This window comes from Molothrus aeneus, chromosome 6 (genome assembly GCF_037042795.1).
Source record: "Molothrus aeneus isolate 106 chromosome 6, BPBGC_Maene_1.0, whole genome shotgun sequence".
NCBI classification, from domain to species: domain Eukaryota; kingdom Metazoa; phylum Chordata; class Aves; order Passeriformes; family Icteridae; genus Molothrus; species Molothrus aeneus.
The window spans coordinates 50,709,642-50,731,100 of record NC_089651.1 but is presented as its reverse complement, the minus strand read 5'-3'; the positions used below and the strand labels follow the sequence as shown (position 1 = coordinate 50,731,100).

Here is a 21,459-nt window from a genome sequence, read left to right as displayed (position 1 = left end):
GCTTTGTCATTGTCTGGTCTCAGCAGCAGAGGCTGCTTAAACCCAGGGAAGGCCTCCTGTTGCAGCTCTCATCATACAACCCCTCCAAGTGCAAATCCACACCTGGTTAACCTGTGTGATCCCCTAGGCCCACCAGTATCTTACACTTTCTTATCTACATTCATTCCTTTACAGGCTATAGATGGAGCAGAAGGCTGTCCACTGTTCAGAAAATATCACACTGTGCTATAATTTCAATAAGTGTGATTGAATCCCATGCTTCTTAGCTTTTTCTGGCTTCCAGTAAGGGCTGGAATGAGATTCCTCACATGAAAAAATGTCCTGGCACTAATGCTAGCTGGGCTTCTTTCTCAAAACATGATGAGTCTGTACATGAAGTGTAGATGAAAATTTGGGAGTCTCCTGTGCTCCAGACTAACTGGAGTGAGAAAGCATCCCATTTTCCCATGCCAACACTGAGTGTTTGCCTTCTGACAGACAGACACCTCTGGGTACAATTTCCCTAGCTAGTTCCCTCCTATCCCAAGAGATCTAGGCACGAGCACTTCCCTGTTTCTTGTCTCTGACACTGATCTAGAAGGGAAAGGATCAAGCTCTTGGGTTAGCATAAAAAACCTGGGGAGAAATCCTGGGGGGAAAGTTTTCACTCTGAGCACATACATGAAAGTCCTGGGCATCAGTCCAGAAGAGAGAGGCCAGGAGTTTATAGGTCTGGGAGAGGGATCAAAGAAACCTGCAGCAGCCACTTCAGAACAGGAGGAAGCCTTAGACAGCTCTAATAAAGACTCTTGGGAATGCATGTCATCACTGGTGCCCTTGCCTTTGAGGGCAGCAGTTACCCTGACTCCTGCCAGCTGAGCTCCTGTCTGCCTCCAGACAGTTCCTGTCCAGCTGCAAGTGTGCACATCTGAGGCAGGGTGAAAGCCAGAGGAGCTGCTGGAGGGCAGGCACTTACCTGCAGAGTGCAGGGGCAGCCTGAGCAGCCTGGCTTTGCACTCCCATGTCAACTGAGAAAGCTTCTTGCATCCAGCCTCCAGGCATGCAACACTGGCCTGACTGGCCTGTGTGTGGCCATGCCTGGGTGGCACCCGGGAAAAAACCACCCCAGCAGCCATTTCCAGATTTCTCTTTGTATTGCCCAAGAGCCAGGAAAAGGGTAAGAAGAAAGTCAGATACAGGTGTGATACCTTCCTACAAGCAAGTGAACTAAGGAGACAGACCTTGCTCTCCTTTTTTGCCTTACCAGCCAGGAACCCCAGCCAAGGGCTTGATGCAATAATGATTGCCCTAGAACTGAAATTATGTTTCTCTTCCCCAGCAGGAAGAAAAACTGTGCTTTTCTGTGGTGTCCAAGACAGCTGCAGTGCAGCTCCCAGGTGTTTTTACAGCCCATGGCAGGCACAGCTGTCTCCCTAGGCACTTCAGGTCCCAGGTTTATCAACAGGGTTTAGCAAAGCTGATGCCAGCACCCAGTTGGCATATAGGGCACTAGGAAGCAGCTTTCCTGAACTTGCTTGTTTTGGGGGTTTTTTGGATTGCTTGTTTTGGTTTGGGTTTTTTGGGGTTTTTTTTTGGGTTTTTTTTGTGAGGTATTTTTGGGGGTTTTTTGGGCTGGTTTTTTTTTTGGTTTTTTTGGTCAGATGAAGGATGACCTCCTGGCTAGAGGTGCAGGATAAAACCATGAGAACACTGAAATGCATTTGCATGGCCCCACAGGCCACCATCTCCTCCAGTATGAGGAGAGCCTGACTTAAGAGAGGAGCTGTGAAGGCTGAGGAGTGCTGCTGCAGTTGGGTGCACCAGCATTGAGTGCTTGCCATCTGCTGGGAGGAAATCAGCCTGACAGGAGACACTCCTGGATGCAGGAAAAAGAGCAAGGCCTTGGCCAGTGGTCCTGTAAGAGCTGGATGGCATTTGGGCTTGCAGAGAGAGCAGGGAGAGTTCCTCTGAGGAGGGTAAGCACAAAGCAGTCAGGAAGCTCCAGTCTTGGGCATGTGAGGGCTGACAGAACTCACTGCAGAATTTTAACATGCTTACACCCTGTGAGCCCTCCTTGGAGGTGCCTGACCTCACTGCAGAGGTGGCAGAAGGCAGTTAGGTGTGTGTAACTAATGGATCTGAGCTAGTTCATTGCTGGCACTGAGCAGAGCCCTGGTGTGGTGGCATCTCACATTTCCACAGCACAATTTGCCAGGGTCTGTTGAGCTGTCTGTGTGCTGTTCATAGCATATGCCACTCCTGTCACAGCTTCCCCCCAACTCCCCACAGTCCCAAGACACTGCCCTGCCTTTGACATATTCCCAGGATTCAAGCATTTGTTATGCCACCAGCACATCCAGCCTGCCTGACATGGGACATCCTGCATCAGCTGCTGGGAACACATGTCCAGCTGAAGAGTCCTCAGCCTTCCCAATGAGCTTTCATTAATGTCTGGGAGGATATAATCAGATTTCCAGCACAAGGTCTTGAAGAGCTGGTCTATTGATAGATAGATTAAACTTTCCCTTGCAATACAGGTACTGGTACCCCAGGTGAAAGTCGTATTATTACATTGTGAGGTGTTGATTGTATTACCAAAAGCAGCATCAACCTTCTGGGCCTGCTATCCCACTGCTGCACTGAATGAAATGGTGCATAACAGCAGCAAGGTCAGGAAAAGCTCTGGGATGTTGCCCTCCTAGTATGGAAACCACCACAGGAACCTGACAGTGTACAGACTGTGTTCTTACTCTTTTAATTCACAAAGATATGAAACAAAAGTGGCAGCATCAAATGCCTTTAATTCTCTTAATTTCATGATAGAGGAGGCCCAACTCCTATTAGGTATGCACATTTCTGGAAGGCAGCATTTTCAAATGATAGTTTTTTCTCCCTAGCAGGGCCTGCCTGCAAGCCTACATGCAGTGTTCACAGACACATCTTCAGGCACATCTGCAGGAGAAGGGGATGCAGGACCTTCCTGTCTCTGGCTCAAATTGCAGACACATTTCTTCAGTGGCAAGATCATTTTAAGCAGCATTTAGTTCAGGCACTTATTTCCAGCCCTCCTGTACCTACTAGACCATCTGGTCTAAGTGTTACTGTAGCTTTGTGGCAAACAATATGGGGAAAATCCAGGTTAAAATAAACACAGCAACACTCTTTCACCACAAAGAAGAGTGTTCTCAGATGAATGAGCACAGGCTGTGTGGAGGGGTAGAAGGAAGCAGGATAGTCCCTTTCTACAGTGTGGACAGGGAATCTATGCTTTGCATACTATCAAAAGAAAAGCAGAAGAGACTCAATAAAAATCAGGCAGTAGCATGAGGAAAAAGTAGTGGCCTCGGACTCTGATGTTTTGAGGTTTTTTTCAGATTATTGCTATCAATTGTTATTCACATTTGGAGCAGGGATAGAAAAATTGCTTTGACCAAGAGACTATCTCCAAACATCTCTTTCTAAATTCAGCCCAAATCTATGCTCTACTCTTTCCTGATTTTATTGTGTAAGTAAGAAACTCCCCAAACAAGGGCTTACTTAGACCATGTTGTGTTGTATATAAGCTTAGTGGAAACCATGAGCTAGGTTTTCTTCAGTAAATTATAAGGAAGTTTAGACATAATTTCAATCTAGTGGTCCTCTAAAGGGGTCTACAAAATCTAACCTTTGATTAGTGCCAAGATTTCCAAAATCAGAAGAAACACTACCAGTAGCATGCCACACTCCCCTCCCTGAGCAGTCATGCCTGGCAGCGTCTTGCAGAGCTCCTTGGCTTTAATTTACATATTACTCCATCTAGTGGCTTTAAGGTTCCAGCCTCGATGAGTTGAAAATTCTGCCCTGGCACCAGCTGTATTTCAAACCTCTGCAGCAGCTTTGCCATCACCACTTTTACTTCCATCTGTTAAGAAGAAAATAGAAGTCAGTGACAGCAAATACAGCTTAAAGTCACTCTACTATCTTATACTGCTTTGTCAATACAGAGATTTGAAAGTTAAATGTTACTCTGTTCATGCAGCTGGTTGGGCAGGAAACCTGGGACGTCCTGGATTTGAAGGCAACTGACAGGCAGTAAGATCAGTCTTTCTGTTTATGTCTTAAACCCATTTTGGAAATCAAACTGTAAAACTAAAGCACTCTGAGCACTGGTGCTTAGATGAGCTCACAGCACAGACCCAAAGCACTGGCCTCTGGCTGTCCTGAAATGCTCTCTGCCACGCTCACACACATTAAATTGTTCCTTCTGTCCATGTCGCCCCTTCCTCACCTTCTCTGTGCCAGTTCTGGATTGTGTCCTCCTCCAGCTGATGTTTTCCCTGCCTTGATTCTGTCAGTGGCAGCCATGAGATGATCCCCAAGACTCCCTGCACATTCCCTATGTGCTTGACCTTGGCTGGAATGTTGACTGTGATTCCCATTAAGGGGTTTGGATTTGAGCAGGCTGGCCCAGGAAAGTTTGGAAGGAGTGCAGCCTGCTGCTCCTCCCTGCAGACACCTTGGCTGCATGGATGTCTGCTCCTGTGACAGCATTTGAGAGACATGCCTGTCATGGGAATGGGGGGAGATCTTCCCTCTGAGAAGAAGAGGGGCGGTGCACATCAGTGTGGCCTCTGGTGCCCACCACCACCCATGGTCAGCACACCCTGAGCTGGCCCAGTGCTTGCTAACCAAGTGTTGTTCCAGGCCTCTACTCACCTGTGCAAACACCTGCCCGATGCAGGATCGGGGTCCCAGAGAGAATGGAAAATAGCAGTAATACGGCCTGCAAAGAAAAATGTTCAAAACTGTCACTCTTACAACTTGGTTGTAAAGAAGCAAGCAAATATTTCATCACAGCAGCAAGGAAATGACCTAAATATCCCCTCACCTATTGGACTTGTTAAAGCAGTCTCCAAACTAACTCTTTTTTGCTTCAGAGCAGCAATACGGCTCAGCAGCACCTTTCCTTGTCATTTCTTTACTGCATGGCTCAGCTGCCAGAGCTGTTTTGATGCAAGCCAGCCTTATTTCAAAGCTGAATGTCAAGCACACTCTAAATGCTCTTCAGCCTGTCATGAGGACATCACAATCTGCCCAATTATTGCTCCTTTGGGCAGCTCTGAACCATGTGAGTGAGGGGATGCTTTGGTTTAGGAGACCAGACTAACTCTAGGCTGAAGGAAAACTCCTGGCTCATGAAGTAGCTGGTGCTGATCTCTGCATCTGTTTAGTCACTCACTGGTTCCTTCTATTGCACTCCTGAACACTGACTAGACTTAGGCTGCCTGCCCACGTGGCTGAACAGCATCTTCTCTCCCTCAGCCCTTTCTCCCCTGTCTAATATGGAGACATTTAAAGCACCCTGGGACCAGGGCTGTCATGCATTAAATGCTTACAATGTACTAAGGCATTCAACATATTTAACCTGGTTTGGGCCCAAAGCTTTGACCTCAATATCAACATTTAATAACAATAACATTGGTCTTTTTTTTTTGTAAGGTAACATGTGGTCTAAAGAATTCTTGAACAAAAGCTGTGCATTATTGCTCTCTATTTACATTTGGATGGTTTAGTTTTACTCATACTGGAATGGAAAAATAATTTTATTCTACTTTTCTTTCCCTTAAAATATCTTCCTTTAATGGTTTCTTAATACATATTTAATAACATGGGAATAAAAAGAAGCTCACTTAGGTGCATCTTTGCTGAATCGATCTGGATCAAAAGTAAGTGGATCCTTGAAAAACTTTTCCATCCTTCCCATCACGTAAGTGTTGAGCTGCCAAAAAAGAGTTTATTTTTGCTAGTCAGGAGCAACACACTGAAAATGCATCTTTGCTGTCAGAGGTATAAAACCATAAATGCCTTCCACTCTCCAGTCCCAACTGAGAGTCTTAATCCATACCCCAATTTTGGTCAAAATTTTAGAGAAGCAAGTATAAATATGCCCAGGGAAGATTTTGACCCTCTCATCCACAGGTCTGTTACATCTGGATTAAGTGAGGCAGCTCCTGCAGGTGGATGGGACTCACAAAGACTGTGGTGTTGGCAGGAATTCTGATGCCATCGATGACGTGATCCTTCTGCAGCCTGCGGAGCGTCCCCGAGACGGGCGGGTACAGCCGCAGCGACTCCTTCAGAACCTAGGGCAGCAAAAAGCACAAGAGGTCAGTTAGTTATACACTGCAGGAAGCAGAAGTAAAATTAATTACCTCCCTGTGGCCTTTCACTTCTGCTAAATGGGAAATTATGACTTTTGAAACAGATACTGGTCTATCTGCCTTGGACTCCTGTAGGCAAAGTATATGGCTAAGTCTCCTTCAGGCCTGGTTCTTTCTTACACCTGGTAAAATAGAGAGAAAAAGACACAAAACCCAGAAGAGATCCTGGAACAGATCTAACACCTCAAGTTAGATGAACAACTAAGCGAAAAAGTATTAGGAAGCAAACTCAGAGGGAATATCTAAGAGTGAAGTCTCCTGTCCCTGATGAGCAGCACTGGCTGCCATGAGGATGGGTGATTGCCCCCGCCTCCTTCCCAGCCTCAGTCCTGCCTTTGTCTGCTTCTGCCTTTGCTTCTGCTGCTTGAGGAGCTGAGCCAGGTCAGAGCCCCAAAAGGACAAAAAACAACCTGGCAAAGGAAAATGAATAGGGAATGTTGAGAAAAAAAATGGAACAAGACCACTTCTTTTGGTGTCAGTGAGCTGTAAGAATGGTTTATTTCATCAAAGTGAACCTAATTAACAGTGCACATGAGCATCGCACTGAAAATGCAATTAACAGTGTGCATGCACGAGTGGACTAATGAAAAAGAAGCCTGGACAAAAGGATTCAGGATTGCCTGAACAACAGGAGACGAGCCCCATAGTCTCTGATACTCCAGTGATGGACTGGCTCTGAGCAAGGGTGACTGATTTTGATTGTACAGATCCAAGATTGTGCTGTTAAATAAATTGTTTGCTTTGAGGAGCTCTCATGTGATCTGTTTTAAAACTCAAAGGCTTAGATACCTCATCCTAATTGGAGTGGTATAATTGTGATGGCGTTTGGAGAAGCCTAAGGAAGCCTGCTGCTTTCTGTAATCACATAGAATTGCCTTTTCCTTATGAGAAATAGATCTATGAAATCTATCTGCTATCCATGCACAGTAATTTGTGGGATGGGATATGCCAAATGGTAAAACACTGTTGCTCACCTCAGCAGGGCAGTTTAAAACAAAAAGGATCATGGTGGACTACTAAAATCACAGGGCAATTTATGCAGAACAGCTGCCAGGATTGTGATTCAGCCTCTCCTGAGGGCTACTGGTGTCCCCCATGTTGTGAAGAAAGGAAATGCAACACAAACACTGGCTAATAGCCAACACTGGCTTTGCAGTTCATTGCCAACCAGCACTTTTATACATAAGACCTCTTTTAGGACCAAACTCTTTCCCCCACCACCCCTGAGTGACTGAAGAGGATTTCAAGATTGAATAATGAAAAATTGACACTAGAAAACCAAGCCATTATTTTTGGCTATCCTCAAATCCCACTTTATTGCATATGGTGAGATCATAGCTGGAAATGCTTAAACAATAATCAAACAAAAATGGAGCAATGAATTAGGAAAGTGTCCAAGATTCATATACAGGTTGGGCTCAAATTTGCACACCTCTCTTAAAATTACAGCAATTGTTTCACCTTAAACAGACAGGGATTATGCAACTCTAGTCTAGCTTCCAGACTGGAAATAATTAAGGAAAGCAGTGAAGGAATCTGTACATTTGAGGAGCATCTTCCCAATAAGTCTGGGCTGCTGCAAATGTGTCAGGCTACCTGCTGGCTGACTCTCTGGGGACAAACACTATCAGGATAAAATATTAGCATAGTTTTTAAAATTTTAGAAGTGTGAGGCTCCTCCATGACATGTCAGAGGTGCTACCAAACAGCTCTGCCTGGTACCTTACCTCACTCCTACAGTACCTGGGATAAGTAGGTGAGCTTGCCAAGATCCTCATAGTCAACGTCTCTCTTGGCACCAAGAACCTCATCCACTTCAGCCTGAGCCCTGCAGGTCAGTTAAAACTTGTGAGATGCAAATGCCTGTTTCTTGCGAGGCAAGTTGATAAATCACATTATTTTACGTTCCAGACACTGAGTTGGATTTAAACACCCATCCTCAGGCAAAATGCCAACCAATTGCCATCCAGGCTTCCTGAACTTTTACCTCATATCAGGATGAGGCAATGTGCATACAAGGCAGCTGAATCAGGGGGCATTTGGGACCTGCATGTATAAAGGCTTCAAAAAAAATCACCTAGGTGAAACTGAAATAATCCATTGTACCATTTTGGATATAATGGTACTAGGAAACTGTTTATTTTGGAAGGGAGGCTAGAATTTAATGATCCTATCTTTTTAATAACCTTACAATTAAGTTCACCGTGAAATTAACATCTAGCTGGGTCTGAAAATTGGAGCACACATACCTTTCCAGTATTTCAGGATGCTGACCCAGTGCCATTACTGTAAATGTCATCTGATTGGCACTGGTTTCATGACCTAATGATAACAAAAACCAGTTTAAAAGTTAGTATGAAATAATAACATGATACAAAGGTGGTCTACAAAGTGTTTGTGAATTGGAAGCTCTAAACATCAAACCCCAAATGTTTTATTTTAAATATGCTAGAAAATAAAGGAAATAATAATAGGTATGTAAAGTCTACATAAAGAGCTTTCAACAATGACAAGAAAAGGACATAGCTGGCAAAGATATGACCCATCATGCCTAAGCAAAGCTGCAATGGTTGCATGCAGCGCCTACTGGTCATGAGCTCCCTAAAAGGAGGGCCAGTGAGGTCCAAGATTTGCCTTGTCGTATTATGGGACACACAGTGCTGCCAAAAAGGAAGGATTTGCTGGTTTTGAGGGAAAACAGAGCTTCTTATCATCTTTCTTTGAAAGGTCTGCTTTACATGTTAGGATGACCCTGCTTGAGCAGGGAGTTTGGACCAGAAGACCCTTCCAACCTTACCCACTTTGTGACTCTCTGATGTGGACACTTTTCCCTTTTTTTCATGGATAGACATATGTACTATTTTTAAGCATTACAGAAAACAGAGTTCTGCAAAGATGTTTGCTACAATAACATCTTTCTTGCTAAAGAACAGCATTTTGACCACACCTTCTTGTGAACCTAAATCATCTTGAACTGCAAGATCTGCAAAAAAACCCCAACTATCTCATATAATTACTCAGCCCATTCATTTTCTGATTGGCTCGACAGTGCCTTCTTCTACTTAGGCAAGAATGGCATTTAATCATGTGGATGAGGTGATGCAAAGACACATTGAACATGTAAAAGATGTTTTTGGTGGGGTTTAGTGGGAGCTGGGTGGTTTAGTGGGATCTGGGTAGAAGGGCCAGAACCCCCTAAGGAACAGCCTTGCACCCCAGTGGGCAGTGGAAAGACAGAGGCTGGAACAGAGAGTGGGAAGCTGTGGTTGGAAAACAGCAACCTGGCATTATTTGCTGTGTTGGTAGCACTGAAAGAGGACAATATATCATTTGCCTGTTAAATGAAGAATTCTCTTCAGACCTCACCCAGGTGGTCCTATGCCAGTGTAATACTTGGTCTTCCAACCAAGAGATTCCTGGTTGCAGCATCATCACATGGAGTGATGATGTTAATAATGATGTTAATTATGATTAAAAAGGATGTTAATCTTAACCTTGTAGACAGCTCAAGAATGAGTACAGCTTCCCACATGACATACCCAAGCATTAAAATAGCTACCAACCTGCAACAAAGAAAGTCATAAAGTTATCCAGAATGTTTTCATCATCTCTAGTCTCCTCCAGAGCTGTTAAGATAGAAAAACAAATTAAATCAGAAAATGTCCCTGTGCCCCAGTTGGACCAGCCAGAATGCTCTGCCCTGTTGGGCACATATTGGCTGAGGTGGCATCAAGAGAGGATGCTGAGTGGGCATTTCAGTGGTGACTCGTGACCAGTACTTGATCCAAAACAAAGAAACAGGGAATTTTCAAAGCAACTCTCACTATCTTCAGTGTGAAAACAACTTTAAAGGAAGATCCAAGTTTAGATCCCCTAAACAATCCTCCCTGAATTTCACAGCAAAAAATACCACAGAGAAATTCACTCAAACAGTGATAGCAAGGTGTCTCTTACCATCTCCTTTCAGTATCTGTGTAAGAATATCCATTGAGGCTTCTTTCCCATTCTGGATGGCTGCTCTCCTCTGGTCAATGCACTGCTTCCCCACACGTCTCAACAGCCTCACACTCTCCCTGGTCTCCTTTAGCATCTTCTGCTTTCCTGGCATGAACTGAATACAGAATTTCTTTTGTCATTTTATTCCTTTTGTTGGTAAAAATAATGTCAGTGTTATTTTACATGTGAGCACCTTGTTTTGCACTAAATGACACTTGTCACAGAAACATTTGCTCTCCATGCAACAAACTGAATGCCTGGGGGATGAAGGGTTTGGGCTGAAATAAGAAATATTTCAATCTGTGCATGCTGATGTCGTGTCTCATCAGAGTCAGAGCTGATGTTTTGGGCACTGTGAGCAAAATTCATCACCTCCCAAACTGCAGCATGCAATGCAGAATCTCACCTCTGGTCTCAAAAAGGAAAACAGGAGCTCTAAAAGCCTGAACTACAGCTTTCATGAGACACTGGAATAATTCTTTACTTAAACATTTCATATTACATCCATCATGTCCTAGCAGGTGAATTTGGTAGATGAATTTGGGTTGAAAATATAATTTTTTCACAGCAAGAATGCTCTTCCACTCTGAGTGAAGGCTGCCATCCTTCATGGACAAATGGCAAAAATCTCAATTTTTAATAGGTACAAGAGCATAAAACTGTATCAGAAGGAGACACATGCAGGGGGGAACAAAATTAATTTCTGAGTTTTTTAAAGCAGTAATGAATTTTATCTTGATGCCCATTGGAGGGAAAGATCTACAGATGACTGTTTCCCTGATACATATGGACACAGCTCCATGAACTCAAGGAGGAGCAGCTGAATGCGAGGAGAGGGGACTGAAGTGAGGGGAGTACAGACCCTTATGAAGGGGTCGCGGGCCTTGTTCAGTCCCTCCATGATCTTAGTCACAGCGTTGGGTAAAGGTGTCTGGTCATCACTCAGGGCATTCAATTCCAGCCCAAAGGCTGCCTGAAAAGCAGGAGAGAAAAGGGCAACTTGCTGAGGTGGGGGTGAAAGAGCAGGATAGCCTCACAGCACTGCCTTTTCCCCTAAAAATATCTCAGGCTGGATCCTACCTTGCAGGAGGCTGCGAGGGGCGGCCAATATCAACATTATGTTTTCTCCTTATTTGAGTGGATTAATAATTTACCACTATTCTCCATTCCTCCCAAACAGGCTTGCATAGAAAGGGAAAAGGCAGCATAAGGCAGCCTTCCTGCTGACATGCAATGGCAATAATACAACCTCCAACCATGGGAGAGCCCTGGTGTGTCCCTTTTGGTATGGAGGGGTGGGAGGCATGAGGCTGAAGACTTTTGCAACGTGTCCCCATCCTGCAGGCCATACCTAGACTATGCATACCCTTCCCTACCTGCCCTTTCCCATGGACTGAATGGAAGTGGCACTATTAGTCCTGCAGGTCTTCTGGCACTGCTGGGTAAAGGTCTTTCTCCCTGCCTCCAGCTCCTGATCCCATCCTGCTGCTGGTAGGCATCACTTCCATCCCTTCCTGCCAGTTGAGAGGAAACAAGAAAGGGATAGCTGGTACCTTTCCAATGACATCCATAGTCACCCGGCTCATCATTGACAGCATGCTAAACTCTGTTTTTCCATCTGCCTTTTCCTCCAGCTTCTCCATCAGCTCCTCTGCTTTTTCATTAAAAGTTTCCATCAGACCAATCAGGTAGCTGAACAATCAATAAAGATGAGTAATGGGGGCTCTGATCTTTGCTCAGTCAAAAGAACCTTTGTTATTTTCCATAGAAAGTAGTCAAGTTTTTTAAAATTTATAATTAATTTGCCTTAATGCATTAAAAAGCAAGCTTATAGAATGAGCTACATTCTTCTTACATCGGTCCTGCTCTGCCCTGCCATGTAATTAACATGTGTCATGGCAAAGGGCAGTGGCCTGTGCCCTTTGCACATAGACTTTATCTTTGGACCCTATACACAATGCATCAAACCAGACCAACCCTCTGCCTTCTCTTTTCCAACAGGACCAGGCAGCCATAACCATGCTCCAGGATACACAACCTTGGGACCTTTCTGCCGTTGCTAAGTTCACGGGTGTCACTGCTCTGTGGGAAGTCTGGTCAAATTATACTTAGCATGGGAATGGAGTGCTGGATTCTATGTTAAATATGATTTTGGCACTGAATGTTGGGGTCTTTTTCATCCAAATATCAAATAATGACAGGGAGAAGCATGACAACACAGTAGAAGTAACAGTTTGAAGGTCCCAGAAGTATTTGCCTTACCTTCGGCTGAAAGCTGGGTCCATTATCCTCCGCTGCTTGTGCCAGTGCTCATGGTTGCAAACAGTTACCAAGCTATTCCCTAGAAACCTAGCACACAGGAAAACAAGGAAGGGAGCAGGTTTATGCAAAGGAGCCTGCTGAACCCCATGTAGTCACAAATGTAAGTCTTTCACATCTATTTTCTTCAATTTTTCCATGTGTAAGGAGCACCTTTGAGTATGCAACCATTGCATCGCTGTGGATGACAACCAAAACACAGATTTTTTTTCTCCAGGTGGGTGTGGACTGCTGAGTCCAATAAGATGCTGGTTCATTACACCTGTTATGTAAATAATAAATATTATAACTGGATTATTTTATTTTTAAAAGCTTCAGACTAACAAAGAAAAATTCTCTTTTTTTGGAATTGAATTTAGAAGTTGCAAACTTCCATGCCTTATGGAGTGCTCTAAAATCAGTGCTCTAAAATCTGAGAACTTTGATGATGGTCTTTAGCAGACTGCTCTGAGACTAACTGGACATCCCCAGGGGGAAAAAGGATACATGATCAAGGTAAAACAAAATCCAACATATCCTCCTCCCTGACTGGAAGGACATTTGACTTGACATATAGTTTAATAGGTACATGCTGCTTATGTGTGTCTGGAATCAGAAATTAATCCCCACACTAAGGTAAATGGTCTGAGTCAAAATGACATGCCTTTGATATTATTAATCTTGCATTTATTTTCAGATCACAGTGGCTTCAGATGGGTTTTGCCTACCTCTCACCAAACAGGCTGAAGAGACTACCATACACTGTCGGATCCTTTGGGTGCTGTGGTGACATCAAGAACTCCTAAAATCAAACCTCAGGTCAGTGAATACTGTGTGCAATCTGTTTCCCAGACAAAACACAAAATTTCACTCACACATATCTACTCTCCTCTTCTGCAGCTATAGTCTGAAGAGTAGATTAATTATTTGGCATGCCCTGATTCCCCAGTTCCTGTGCTGCTAGCTTGCTTTGCATCCCTCTAGCACTTTTTTGCCCAATGACCTGAAATCTCACTCTGTTGTAATTGCAAAGATTTAGAGAAAGAAATTTGGTCTCTTGTGCCCCATTCATTTGAGATACTAAGCTCTTGTAGACAGCCTGCTTTTCACAAATGGAAAATGTTTGCTATATGTGCTGTTTAAATAAAAGTAACAAAATAAATTAACTGATCAAGGAAAAAAATCAGGACAGCCTGGAGAGCCAAGCACTTCATCCTCCTAACCTAGCCAGAGGCAAGCACGGATTGACTGCTCTGTGCTGCTCTGATCATCAGGCACCAGCTCTCCTGTTATGGAGGGATGGGCCTATCCCCACCATTGATTTGGCTTTATTTTTCAGTACCTTCACTCCTTCAGGACACACAATCAATACTGAGATTCTGTGAAAGGCATTAATTCGTACAACAGGTCCATATTTCTCTGCCCTGTAAGATGAGAAAATTTAAAAAAGAGAATTATGGTACAAACTACCAACACGTAACAGCTCAGACCTAATAACCTTGAAGGACCAGAGCACATTGCAGTGGGAACTACTGCAGTCCCCAGCCAATAAAGCCATTAAGAGAGAATCACAGGACAGAATAATCAAAGTTGGAAGAGTCCTTCAAGATCATCTGATCCAACCATCAACCTATCACCACCATAATCACCCCTAAACCATATCCTCAAGTGCCACATCCAAATGCCTCTTGAACATTTTCATGAAGTTACTCCACCACTATCCTTATTCCGATGGCTAACCATTCTTCCAGTGAAAAAGTTTTTTCTAATATCTAATCAGATCTGAAAGATCAATACTCTCTCTCTCTAGCTCCTTTGCCAACCTTCTCAATGATGCTAATTATGTAATTCTGTAAGGGTCTTTGTGCCTTGATTTCTCCATATGTGCTACAGGACTACCCCATTCAATGTTATTGATGTGCCTCAACTTACCACCGCAGCAAGACATCTGGTGTGAACTCCTGTTTCCTCACCATTCTCCATATGATTGGCAGGTGTCCAAATAAAAAGCTGCAGAATATGAAGGTTAAGAGTGTCATGAGGATGCCAGCATAGGGTTTTGCATGGATTGTAATCCTGGTTGCTCATGTTTTCCTCGTAAGGGAAGATGAAAATAACTCTGAGCTGTGCCAATGCCCAGCCCTCACCAAGCTGGTGAACTGGGCACCAAAGACAGGCTGGCGCTCACGTGCAGCCAGGAAGACCAGCACAGAGATGAAGGATGAGATCTTTTTCTTATGCTGTGTTGTAGGAGATGTTTGGGTCTGGATGGAAACCCCATGAACTGCTTTGCTCTTTGCCTGTCTGAGTGAATCCTAACTGCAGCTATTACCTTGCTGTACATGAAAGAGATATTTGCATTAAATGCTCCTTAATACATGCTTATCCCTGGTAAGTGTAACTTCATTTCTGTCAAAGGATTTCTGTTAAGGGAAATTAGGAATCATCTCTTTCTGTCCCAAACTGCATAATTTCAAATACTGAGGAGGATAATTACTGGTTAATATTGAAATTGAAGAAATTAATAAAAAATGTTAACTCTTCAAATATAGCTGCATTAAAACTTAGAGATAAATTCCTTCTTTCAGCTGTGAATGGTGAATTCCCAGTGGCTTTGTATAAATCTGAGGGAAGATTTGGCCAAGCTCCTCTCTAAATGAAGCAAGCTGCACTCAAGATCTGTTTTCCATTTGAGAGACAGAGAGCCATGTTATCATCCTTTATAGTATAAATAAACTATGGGGAAAAACAGGCTCTTATTTTATTACTGTTGGAACTGGGAGGCATTTAAAATAACAAGAACTCTACAAAGTTACTCAACATCTACAGAAACTTTTAATCCTCCACTTGTTTGACTTTTCCTTTGTAATTGTATCCCAAAAAAGATGTGAAAGCCTGAAACACAACACAGAAGTTTCCTTTTTTAGCTCTGGAAACTGCTCTATCTGCAGCACAGGAAACAAGGTACCACTTGTGGCTCCTCTGGTGTGCCATCACACCACGGTGTTACTTCACACCTCAAAATGAACCCAAGGATGAGCAGGTTCAGGTATGACAAGATCATCCTCTTTCTACTTTTGGTGTCTGACCCTGATTACACAAGGAGGCTGAAGCCTGGAGGTGGGCAGGAGAGAGTGGTGTCCCTGTCAGGCTGTGTACGAGTGCTGGTGTCTCTTCCTGTGGCATGGTAGGGAGGACATGTGCACCCACAGGTGAGGTTAAGTGGGGAGCTCACACACTCCTGCAGGGGCTATGACTCCTCGTGACAGCGCTGCCACTGCCTTGCTGGCAGCTTTCTTATCACCCCTTATCACTTACGACATTTTTATTTATTTTTGGCAGAAGCTAAACACCCGGCTTACGAAGGAGGGCACGTAAGGTGACTGCTGGAGTTAGTGTCAGCGTGGCTCCAGGCGCACTGAGGGACGGGGGCGGTGCGGTCCCTCCTGCGCGGCTGACGCTGCTGTCGGGTCCCTCTGCAGGGTCAGGAGCAATGGCGCAGCTCCTGCGGGCGGCTCTGAAGCGCCCCTTCGTGCCGCTGCGGCCATGTAGGTCAGGACACGCAGCCCCGGCCGGCCAGGCCGTGCTGCTGAGCAGGATGCGGGATCCCCGGCGGTGCCGGCGCTGCCCGGGAAGCGGGCACCCACCAGCGCTGTGCCCAGGCTGCGTGACCCCTCGCCGCTGCCGCTGCCCTTGCCCGGCCCTCGCACGGACAGCGGCTGGAGGGATGATTTTCTGCTCTGAGGCCGCCTCACGGCTCCGGTCTGCCAGCGGAGCCACCGAGCCTGCCCGCCGCCGCCGCGCCTGCCCGGCCGGCCCTTACCTCTCCCGCGGCGCGCCGGGGATGTAGTCGTACTTGGCGTGGATGTAGTGCACGTAGCAGCAGTACAGCACGAAAGCCAGGAGGGCCAGCGCCAGCAGGAGCCCCCCCGCCGCCCAGAGCACCTCCATCCCCGCCGGCTGACAGAGTCTCCCCCGTCCCGAGAAGCAAAGGGCGGGCGGGCCGGGCCAGGCCTCGGGGCGGGCGGGGACGGCCCTGTTTAAAGAGCCCGGCGGCAGCGGCCTATGCTGGGGCGCGGTGCTTGTAAAACACAGGCGCACGGTGTGTGTCGATGGGTGTGCGGTGCGTGCGTGGGTGTGTGTGGCGGGGGGGGGGGGGGGGTGGGTGTGCGTGTGTGTGTGTGTGTGTGTCTGTCTGTCTGTCTGTCTGTGTGTGTGCACGTGTGTAGATGTGGATGTGGTCCAGAGGAACACACGAAGATGCTCACAGAGCTGGAGCACTTTTCCTATGAAGAAAGGCTGAGACAGTCAGAGCTGTTCAGCCCACAGAATAAGAAGGTTCAGGAGAGACCTTATTGCTGGGGCTGCAAAAGAGCCTGTTACAAGGGCGTGTAGTGGTATGACAAGGGGAAATGTCCTTGAACTTAAAGAATGCAGATCTAGATTAGATATTAGGAATAAATTCTTTACTATGAGGATAGTGAGGCACTGGGACAGGTTGTCCAGAGGAGTTGTGGATGCCACATCCCTGGAAGTGTTCAAGACCAAGTTTTTATCATTATATGCAGGCACTGCATATAATGATAACATGGTATGAGTATCCATCACTAGCAAAGATATAGCTGATAGCAAGAATAGCATCACCCAGACAAAGTTTAAAAACTAAAACTAGCTGATGTTTAAAAACCAAAGCTAGCCGATGAAATCATGGTTTTAAAGACATTCAATGAACTTCCTGATGAAACATTGGTTTTCAGAGTGTCATCAATGTTTTTTCAGCATACTTCAAGAATAGATCATAACTATGTGTAAGTTGTTGTTTCATTTGGAATCAGTCTCAGAATAATTCCTGTGAAAAAGTCCTGCTTGTACCTTGTTTACCTGTGAGCAGCTAACTGGGAGGTGATAAACTATTTTGTATTTTATACATTTTTATGGGAAAGAGAGGCTATGTGATACAGTTCTAATCCCCGAATAAATCAGGTACACTCTCACAATCTCAGGTAAATATAATTATCCTGATAACTCGCCTAAGTATTCAGCCTGGATACACTGCAGAAATATCTTATTTTTCATGCTTTAAAGATGAACTTCAATAAAAGCTTTTGTTTTTGTTCCAACAAACTTTAATACAACCCTTTGTATTCTAACGTGTTTCTATATCCCCGAGTGAAGGACATGATCCCAAGACACTCCTGTGTTTATGATCTGCCCGGCAGCCCCACGCTGCGCTGGGAGGAAGGAGCAAGGCTGGGCTGGGCTGGGCTGGGCTGAGCTGGGCTGAGCTTTCCCCCGTGTCCCCTTGCTGCTGGGGACTGAACTGCCACCGCGTGGACATTCTGCCAACCTGCACATTCCCGGGAAAAGACGAGGAGCGAGAGAGATCTGGGAGCCGACCACAAGAGCAGAGAACTGGGAACTGTTAACAGGTGAAGTTCCAAGGCGAATTTGAAAAGCTAGTGAAACATAGGGTTGGTCCGAACTCCTGCTCTCTTTTGCATGGCGTTGCATGGCTGTCTAGGTTTGAAAACATTCTGTTCTCTCTCTGAAAGTGCAGCATTGTTTAAGTTGTAAGTGAGGACAGCAAGGAGAAGGCAGAGCATAGGCAGCTCTTGTGCTGGGAAATGCCTTCAGCAGCACACAAATAGCCAGAGACCTGGGTGTCCTGGTCACTCAGAATTTACCACGGCAGATGTGGACAGGAAAACTCTAATAACAAGTTAGTAATGATAATAATGATAAATTAGCTGATCTAAAATCAGACCTCTAGCCACAGGTTGATATAGCTGGGTATAGGAGTCAAAACAAAACCTGCAGTGGATTAGGTATTACTTACCCAGCATTGCCAAATACAGACCTTTGCAGTGATTTTCACCCTGAGTCAGTTGTCCCCCAGCCCTTATATACTGAGGTTCTGATCATTCTTAGTCAATAAAAATTTCCAGCATGGAGTGGACAAGTGACTGGCAAGATGTTATTACTAACAGGAACAGTATAAGCATTTAGTGATTGCCAACAGCTAATGCCCCTGAGGAACAAACTACTTGAGGTGATACTTGTACAACTGACTGAACATTACAGCTTTTTTTTTTTTTGGTTAAAAATAGCATCCCTATTTACCACATTATTGCAAAGGAATGATTGCCATTTCCATCATAGCTGCTTTTCTGACAATGTTGAAACATTGCTCGAGGCAGCTCTATATCTGCATCTGTGCCCCAGACATGAGAGCCTTGGGAAAGTCATGTACAAGGCAGCAAGGTATGAACACACATCAAATGGGCTCCATGTTTTGTTGGTTTACAGAGGAAAAAAACCTATGTTTTCTTAAAGCTTTACATTTGGAATACAGTTAGTAGTTATCAAAAGATGCTTACATCTCTTTTCATAGAGAAAAATATGATTTTATGTCTTAAAGTATCTAAGGGGGCCAATGCATCTCGCATGCCAAGCTGACCTTCAGAGAGGACTTACTGGCATGTTTCCAATACAAAATCAGACTTGGATATTGATACTTATGACTGTTTTTGTCCTCTGTGCTTCTGAATTTCTATGTTGACCACACCCAAACAGCAAGAGGCTGAGCTCTCCTACGGAGGGATGGATTTGTGCTGGGGACTGTCCCCCAAAGCTGCATCAATGCTAACTCGTGAAACAGGCAGGCTGAGCTGGCACAGCCCTGGGAGTGGTTTGCTGGCTTTGGGCCCTGGGGCAGGGCAGGCATTCAAGAGCTGCTGTTTCCCCTTGGCCATCATAAAGCCCAACACAAAGGTCTAACTGGTGAGAGGCTGATAGGGGAGATAAAGGCAAGACAAACACGATGGCAGCACGATGGCAGCACGTGAAGCTGGGGCCCCAGGCTCACCTTTGCACCCTGTGCCAGTGCCACCCACAGTGCCACCACTGAGCTTTCTGAACTTGAGCCATGTCTTCAGTACAATTTCAATGTCAATGGATTTCTCTTTGCTTATTTAATGTGATACATGTGCCTCATGCTGTTCATACCCTGCAGCCTGACCTGGGCAGAGCCAAAACTCCCCTGACATGGAGGATATCTTCATGGCATTCTCCAGCCAGGGCTCAGCTCCAGGAGAGTTTTGCCAGCATTTGAGTGAGAGCCCCTGATACAACACCCTACCTATTTCAGTATCCCTCCACTGCTTGAGCAGCAAGCTCTAAAGATTATTCCTCAATAGGTTGGGAAGATTTATCTATTGGATTTCTTGGAAAGAGCGTGGTAAGTTCAAATGAAGATAATGTCAATACTGCAGACTGCAACACAGCGTGGCAGTGAGTGCTCAGGCTGGATGCTGGGCACCACAAGGATGTAAGTGAAAAATCCTGAGTTCTGGGCAGAGCTACCCTGCCTTGGAGGTAGAGAAAAAGACATGGAAAGGTTGAGTTTACATTGTTCCCTTAGAGATATGGTGGGTCCTCTATGTGATGCAGGTGTGCTAACTTAAGGAAAGCTATGTAAGGAAAAATGCAGGTGCTCTAGTTTCAGTCACAGAGTTGAATCAGGAGTCAAGGCAATAAATGATATTGCTACTAGACAAAACTTTGGGACTGCCACATAAGGAAGTACATGAGGAAGTCTGGTTGCACTGTGGGCTAGTTTAAGATTTATCCTGAATTAGCCTCCAGGAGTTATACTGTCATGTTCAAGTGTAGCAGCAGGGCTTATTGGTTTATCTAATGCTTACTTGGTGTGACATCCTGCTATTTAAAAATGATATCATTAAGAATCCTATTAAACAACAGATGAGATAGCAGGTATTTAAATGCATGTGTACTTGTGTGCTTTAAATAGTACAGGCTCATCATTTAAGTACCAGTGAACTAGACTGACAGATACCAGGAGTTAGAACAGATATATTTTAAGCTTGGAAGGGACCACAATGGTCAGAAATACTTTGCCAGGTCATAGCAGTGCACTGAGCTGGCAGGCACAGACATGCACACACAGCCACGTGTGCTGAGCTGGCTCGATCCTATTTGAACACCTTCCCCACTCAGTGCAGGCTGGGAGAAGGGATAAGAGGGAAAAAACCCCTTTACTTAACAAGTCTTGTCTCTTTCTCTGCTAATAAATATTTGCCTGTGGAGCTGGCAGCACCCATGTAGCAGCATCACAAACACCTCACCAGCAAACACGGGGTGCAGGGCTCTGTGCCAGCACTGCCAGGCACAGCTGCTCCCACCCAGAGCTGGCTCCCCTGTGCCCCTGGCTGCCACCAGAGCCTGTGTGTCACCCTGCCTGCCAGCCAGGGGTGCTGGAAATCCCCACCAGCAATGTCCAAGATGTACTTGGCCTCTGCTTGTTCTCAGGATGTTCAAACGGACTAAAGCAGGTGCAGAATAACTAACAGTTAAATTAGAAAAAGAATACTTAATAGTTAGGAAATGCTGGTGAAATTCCTGCCTAATTTGTCTGTGGCAGACATCCTGGAATCACCTCAATTCCTTTAGGGTAACTTTTATTGTGCAGGTCTTTTTTTCTACCTAGAAGTTTTCAAGTATAACTATGACCAAGGTTCTCTTTAGAATGTCTCAGACAGAGGGAGCTGAAATTTGGCTAAGGAGCCAAAAGAAGTGGAATAGGAATTTGGAAAAAGAATGATTGTATCTTCACCTTCCATTTTCTTCCAGCCCTCTAGTTCCACCAGCTCAGTAGGTTCCAACTCTTTTAACAGAAGAATTTACAAAGTTTACAAAGGACTCTTCCGTTCCCTGAACACTTTGAAGTGAATTTCTGCACTTGAAACAAATAAGTTTACAACTTCACTGCAAAGGGAAAGGCCTGATAACAGTCTGGTGTGTGATGGCATTTGTAGGTTTTCAAATGAAATGAGAGTAGTACTTCTCAAAAGGCACTTTATGCATCTGTTCTTCCTTTATACTTCATAAGAAGTAAGGGGAAATACTTTTTTTTAATCATCTGATTCTGTGTGTTGAAGGTGTTCTTTAACACCAAAAACAATTTAAT

General features: G+C 44.9%; 1 protein-coding gene across 1 annotated transcript; it reads right to left on the bottom strand.

Moving 5' to 3' along the window:
• Positions 1-2,760: 2,760 nt before the first annotated feature.
• CYP46A1 (cytochrome P450 family 46 subfamily A member 1) lies at positions 2,761-16,466 on the bottom strand. Its single transcript, XM_066552597.1, has 15 exons — positions 16,297-16,466; positions 14,406-14,483; positions 13,816-13,897; positions 13,202-13,275; positions 12,438-12,524; positions 11,729-11,867; positions 11,038-11,148; positions 10,134-10,290; positions 9,743-9,805; positions 8,429-8,501; positions 7,923-8,007; positions 5,991-6,101; positions 5,649-5,737; positions 4,675-4,741; positions 2,761-3,880 (listed from the first exon to the last, which is right to left on the bottom strand). Exons 1-15 carry the CDS (start codon positions 16,422-16,424, stop codon positions 3,719-3,721), a joined length of 1,506 nt encoding a protein of 501 aa, XP_066408694.1. The 5' UTR covers positions 16,425-16,466; the 3' UTR covers positions 2,761-3,718.
• Between the last annotated feature and the right edge of the window lie 4,993 nt (positions 16,467-21,459).